At 42.3% G+C, this 6917-nt stretch overlaps 1 protein-coding gene across 8 annotated transcripts in view; it reads left to right on the top strand.

Moving 5' to 3' along the window:
• CD96 (CD96 molecule) overlaps positions 1 to 3338 on the top strand; it is a 96226-nt gene extending 92888 nt beyond the window's left edge. For all 8 annotated transcript variants that reach the window (XM_060640073.3, XM_060640075.3, XM_060640076.3 and 5 more), the window contains one exon: positions 1616 to 3338. In XM_060640073.3, coding sequence (XP_060496056.2) covers positions 1616 to 1724 — 109 coding nt within the window. In that variant the 3' untranslated portion in view covers positions 1725 to 3338. The remainder of the gene's footprint in view (positions 1 to 1615) is intronic.
• The last annotated feature ends 3579 nt before the right edge of the window (positions 3339 to 6917 follow it).

Below are 6917 nucleotides of genomic sequence, written 5' to 3' on the forward strand. Positions count from 1 at the left end.
TTCATTATTTTTTTCATTTTCATGCATCTCTGAACTGCCTGGGCCCAGCTGGGCCTAGATGCTCAAGTGTGAAATTGAGTGAGAAAGGTAATTTTAAGAAACTCCATCTGCTTTTCAGCAGAATGGGGTTTTACCGCCCTTTTCCCTTTTCCCCAAGGAGAAAAGAAAGTAAATGGTGGGTTGCCCCCCTTTTGTCTTATGGAAATATGTTCCAAAATTCTTTTCCCTTCACTCAGCAATCTGCAATGACATGTAAGATTAAGCCTCACTTTTCTGACTTGGCTATTTGGGATCCAGATTAGACTATGATTGGAGGAGACCCTCCAACATAGAGAGCGTCTCTTCCACATCTCTTACAGCTACTATCTAAGATGCCAGTGCCCACTGTGCAGGACCTTCTACTTAAAGTATCCTTGAGCACTCTATAATCATGTGCAGGGAGTGTTTCGTGGTGAGAAAAATAAAACAAAATTAAAAAAAAAAACAAAAAACACTAAACCAGTAAGAAATTCTGGACTTTTATCCAAGGACTACACTTTGGCTACCATATACCTTGAGGAGTTCTTAATTTCCCTGAAAAAACACAGATGCAGATTTCTTAGAATTTTTTCCACCTTTTGATATATATTGTCTATGCGAAAGCATCAGAAAACCAGGTAATAGGCATCAGATATTTTTATTAAAGTGAGAAAATGGGAATCTGAGATTTTGAATTGATTTTTTTGATTATTCTGTATTCAGATGTTTGTGTTATATCGAGATGAGAGTCTCTCTTTCTCCCTCCCCCTCTCCCTCTAAATTTTTGGAGAGATTAAGGTGCTGTGGATTTACTGAGAAGAGTTGGAGGTGTTTGAGTCAGAGACATAAATGTTCTCACAGTTGTATTTCTGTGTCCTGATGTCAAGAGAGCTGGAGCATTTGTGCTGCTCACATGGAGGCCTGATACACTTCAAAGAGATGAGTTGTGCTAACATGAAACATTATATAAAGATGCCTTTAAGAATGTTCACAGATTCAGATGTAAGGGATTCTGGCATTAACCATCCAGTACCAACCAACTCAAGGACTCAGAAGAGCTTTTCTTCCCACCTCAAACCTATCCCCACAGTATACAGCGAATGTGTGGGTGAGGGCTGGGGGTAAGGTTGGCAAAGGGATTATTTGAACAGCTTCAGTCTTTGGTCCCAGAAGTTAAAAATTGTGTCTCCGGAGGAGTGTTTTAACCCACATAAGAGAAACACCTCTTCTATTAAGAGGCAGTTGCCATGGAGAGTGTAGGTTCTGGTTCAAAGCCTTAAATTGCTGGTCTGGTTCTCTTTAGCAAGTTGCTGAAGACCTCTGAGCCTCAGTATTATCTGTAGAATGGTGAGAACAATATCCAATCCCTAGATATGAATTAAATAATGTCATGATAAAAATGCTTTGCCAACTATAAAATACCATATAGATATTAATTAGTGATACTAAAATAATGCAGATAACAAGCAGAAGGTTATGCAAGGAAAAATTCTGAGAGGACCGGTGGGCATGTCTCTTGCTCTGTTTCCTACTTCCCTACTTCCTTGAATCACTGCCTCACATTCTCAGCAATGAAAGAGCAATGTTTTGTTCCTAGCATGGAAAGACCCCCGCCTTTCAAGCCACCTCCACCCCCCATCAAGTACACTTGCATTCAAGAGTCCATTGGAAGTGATCTGCCTTGTCATGAGATGGAGACACTCTAGTCCCTTGAGATTTTGCCATAGAGAACTCGGCTAGAATCCTGCAAGAAGGTGGACATTGTGCTTTATTAATATAATTGCCCTCGAGCCAAGCCTGTACTGCAGCTGAAGTGGATGTCAGAAGTGAATGACCTGTTTTCCCAGCAACCCACCCTCTTTCATCTGCACATGCCTGAAATTGAGCTAGAGTGAGAGGTTATGTCACACCCATACCCAATGCAATCTGCAGAGATTTTCTTGTTTATGTTAGAAGTGCAAATCAGACTGCTGTTGTTAAAAAGTATTTGCAGTGTTTTTATTTTTCATTTTCGTTCTCTGACTGAGGTGACGACAGTGGTTTCAAGCATATGTCCATGCCAGACCCTCTTCTTTTTGGATATCTGCCACCATGCTGAGCTATTTACCAAAAGTGTGATAATCTCTGAGGTTTGTTGCATTTCCTAAGAAAATTGCAAAAAGAAGAAAATGTGCAAGTTCTAGCAAGAGTTCCAAATAATTGCAAGTTGTCTTTGTACTGAAAATATTTTGCTTGTGGAGGAAAACAGAACACCTTGCACAAGAACACCAGTCCCAACCCCACTTCCTCCCACCATGTTCCACCCAGCCTTCTGCCCCATGGGATGAGGAAGGATCCAAGGGAATTAGCTAATGACCAAGTAGCCTAGTAGACACAGGTAGCACTTCACTTGCCTCTAAAATGATCTGCACTAAGAATGGTCTCATCCTTAGCTTTATCTGTACGTATGTGTGTGTGTGTGTGCATCTATCAGACTATTACAAACTGTTGTGTGAGTAAATAGGTAGCCTAACCCCAAATCAAATCCTGTAATTCCTGTTCTCTTTTTCATCTGGGGACTCTCCCGTTCATCCAATCTATACGTTTTGATCTGTCTTGAAATAAATACAGGTTCAAATCAGACTAGCATTGATGAATTAATCCTGCTTCTCCCGTGTTTTACAAAATAGTTCAAACAGAATGCAGAGGTGCTGGAAAAGAAGCCTAGTTAGCCAAACTTGTTCTGTAGTCAGCAATAGTTCCTGAGTGAATAAACTGCTGATGCCCTTTGTCCCTCTCAGCCACCCCCGAACCTCTGCCCTAGGAAGCAAGAACAGATGTTGCTGTCAGATATGATAGGGAAATGCTGCATGGATTTTAATCTCGAAAGGAACATTTAGTTCCTTTGTGCTTTTCCCTGACTACGTGTGAGAATAACTCGGAGAGTGTGTTGATGCTTTTTGAACATCATGGCTGTCCTACTCCGGAACAATTCAGTCAGAATCCCTGTGGAATGAAGTCCTGGCATCAGGATTTCTGGGTGATTCAAGTGTTCAGCCGGAGTTGAGAACTACTGAACCAGCGGAAGTCCTTTCTCATTAATCAGAATCTTGGTGGGGTGCCTGGGTGGCTCAGTCGGTTGGGCGTCTGACTTCGGCTCAGGTCATGATCTCGCAGTTTGTGAGTTCGAGCCCTGCGTGAGGCTCTGTGATAACAGCTCAGAGCCTGGAGCCTGCTTCAGATTCTGTGTCTCCCTCTCTCTCTGCCCCTTCCCCACTCGCGCTCTGTCTCTCTCAAAGATAAATAAACATTAAAAATTTAAAAACAAAATCAGAACCTTGGTTAAGTGCTTATTTCTTGTGGTGACCAGCCTCCAGTGTGTCCTGTGTGATCCTTGCCTCTTATATAGTCCCCTGTGATAGTGACGGCAACTGACTTCTGTAGCTGACCAGGGCTAGGGTAAGGCAAGCAAGACACCTAGGGTGTAAATGGTAAAGAGGTGTTCAAATCCGGGGCCACACTCTTCCACGGGCTTGTAAATGAGTACCAGTCCCAGGCCTAGTATAACCAATAAGTCACCAGAGTGCGATTTCCAGGGCTAGGTCATAATATACGTTGCGGTTTCTACCTTGATCTCTCTTTGCCCACTGTGTCTGGAAGAAGCCAGTTGTCGTGATGTGAGGACACTCAGGCAGCCCTGTTGAGAGAGCCACCCGTCAAGGAACTGAGGCCTCCTGCTAACAGAAAGTATCAACTAGTGAGCCATCCTGGAAGCACCTCCTCCAGCCCCCACATAAGTCTTCAGTTAACTGCAACCTCAGCTGATCCTTTGGGACCTCGTGAGAGCCAGAACCGCCCGGCTAACCTCTTCTGAATTCCTGACACGCAGACACGGTGTGAGATAATAAATGCTGGTTCTTTAACACCACTGACTTTGGGTGTGATATGTTAGGCAGTAATAGATGACGAATACAGCCCAATGAATGGGAAAATAAACTAATCTTTGCCTGCCTAAATTGCCCTCAATTCCTCATTAATTCTCAAGAAATAAATAAGACTAACTTCATATATGTATGACTGTTGCTCCATATGTAGTCATTTTTATTTAATACAACCTAGTCATCGGTAATTTATGTTCAGGTAGTTGTGGCTTTGTTTTACTGTCTCATTAGAAGGCATGAAAACAAGCAGAGGGGTTAGGGTGGAAGGGGCAGAGTTGGAGGATGTTTAGATTGTTTCAGTAAAGGGATGGACACTTTTACAGTACAACACAAATCCATGTCATTCTTCAGTCTGCCCTATGACAGATGTCTCACAGTGTTTTTAGATCAGCTCCTCTTGGAAGTGCCCCTCTTTTGTCTTAGAAATAAGTTCTGGTCGGCATTTGCAAATTCGTCTCCAGTGTGAATACAGTGAGTATCTGCTTACCCCCGAGAGGGACATGCATTCAGTGGGTCAGAGGAATTCTTGACAAATCTGCAAAATAAAGACACTCGAGATGCTTTCCAGGCAGGGCTGGGATCTTGATCTCCCTCATTTGACTAAAATGACATGGCCATCTCACCTGCACCTTAAAATTGTGTGTAAGTTCATAGAACCTGTCTTCAGCCAGCAACCCCTCCCTCCAGAGGTGGAATTACTTCTTTCCCACATAAGAAACAGCAACACTAGGGGCACCTGGGTGGCTCAGTCGGTTAAGCGGCCGACTTCGGCTCAGGTCATGATCTCTCGGTCTGTGGGTTCGAGCCCTGCGTTGGGCTCTGTGCTGACAGCTCAGAGCCTGGAGCCTGTTTCTGATTCTGTGTCTCCCTCTCTCTCTGACCCTCCCCCGTTCATGCTCTGTCTCTCTCTGTCTCAAAAATAAATAAATGTTTAAAAAAAAAAAACAAAAAAGAAACAGCAACACTAGAGTCGAATCTCCAAGGTTTCTACGTGTCTTCATCACTGCCTTCATTTTCACTGAGACGAAGCCATGCATAAGCATTTTCACACCTATTTCTAAAGCACAGTGTGTTAGACGCACTTGTTCAGAAATATCTGCTTCCTTACCCATAAACAGCCCTTGACTTTGGGCTTGACCATGTGATTTGTTTGTGACAGTGGAATATCATGAGTGTAACTAACCCAAGACTTGAAAGGTGCTTGTATGATTGGACTCACTCTCTTGTTCTCAGCCATTACCATGAGAAGAACATTTTCAGTCTAGCCTGCTAGCTCCAAGCAGAAGAGAGACCCATACAGCAGAGCAGAACCACCCAAGCCAAGCCCAGTCTAGATCAAACACCCTCCAGTCTACCTCAAAGGTACATAAATTAAATATTGTATGCTCCTGAAATTGTATAACTGCTACACTGCATTATTATAGCAATGATTAACCTATAAGGTCCAGAGGTAGGTATATTTTGGTTCATATGCAAATATGGTTCATATTTTGGCTCATATGCAAGTCCAGAGGTAGGCATATTTTGGCCTATATGCAAGTGCCTAGAGTGAGAGATAAAATGTGCATTCATCAAATAGTCTTTTGAAAAAAAAAATTCAACCTAAGTTTTGTTTTAACTGAAGAATATGTGGTTGGCTGGACCAAATAACTTCGCATTATAGGTCTTTAAAATCATAAAACCTTTGGCTAGGGTGGGCATTAGAGGTCATATTACAAAAAAAAGGAGTTAAGAAGCTCTGTGAAATTGATTTGCCCAGTATCACATAATTAGAAGTGATAGAGCCAAAATGATGGAAATCCAATGTCTGATTTTCTAGTCCACAGTGTGATCAATCTCCATTATATCAGAATATTTCATTGCTTTGGTGTCTCCTTTTACTATAGACAAGAGATGTTTTGTGTGCATTTAAGTAAATATTGATTTTTTTAATGCCCAAAATTGTTGACAGAAAACAAAGAAAAGTAGAAATCATTGATCCCTGAGGGTAGAATGGCCAAGAAAGTGTGGGAGGAAAAAAAAAAAAAAAAAAAAACGACTAAGAAAAGAAAAAAGATTGATTAATCAGAAGCCAAAAAGTTTAGAGAATCTGACAAAGGCCAAAGATAATGAAAAGAACATTGTCTCAGAAGCTCTGAACAAGTGAAGAGGTTCTCGAGGACAGCCCTCTTGGCGTTCTGATTTAAGGGTGTTGGCTTTGCTTGAACTTGAAGATTGACTCCGCAGAAATACAGAAACTTTGTTCTCTGAGGGCTGACAAACACAGCCTGAGTTTTTGGCAACAGCAAAGCTTGAGTGTGCAGCAGAGACAGCTGGAATGGTGAGTGAAAGTTACCACCATGGGAGAAAAAGACATTAACTGGCAGAAATGGGCTGATGTACCAAAGAAAAACACAAGATGAGATGGTGAAAACAGGTCACTTTATCTCCCAGCTCCTACATAGGGACCATTTTCCTGGCATTCTGTGATTACTCACAGAATGCCAGGAAAGCATGAGCAGAGAGCAGGAGACTAGGTCCTTAGGCAAGATCAGGGCCAGAGCACGCTTTTGAAATTACTCTTAAACTCGGTCTAGTGCTTCGGTGATGTGTCTGGACATTAGTCGGGTGCAAATTAACACAGGAATGAGAACACAGTAGAACAGAACACAATTTTTTCTCCTCCACCAGCAACTTTGTACTCTTCTAACCTCTGTTAATGTTCTTCGCCTGGTCGGCTCACTCAGATTCCTCATGTTTGCCCAACGGCTCTGTGAGATTGTGTTTATAGGGAGGCACACTGAGCAGAGTAACAAATCCAAGATAACAGCATAAAGAAGAGAACACGGATGGGGTTGCATCCAGCTACCCTTGGTAAATGCCAGGTGCATGTGCACTTTTGCCTTGAACTCTGTCAGACAACTCCCAATTTACTTTCTAAAGAAGTCCTAGCAACAAATAAAACTGATTATGGTAATAAAGCCATTCGGCTGTCACCAG

The sequence above is a fragment of the Panthera onca genome, chromosome C2, assembly GCF_046562875.1.
Source record: "Panthera onca isolate mPanOnc1 chromosome C2, mPanOnc1 haplotype 2, whole genome shotgun sequence".
Taxonomy (NCBI): domain Eukaryota; kingdom Metazoa; phylum Chordata; class Mammalia; order Carnivora; family Felidae; genus Panthera; species Panthera onca.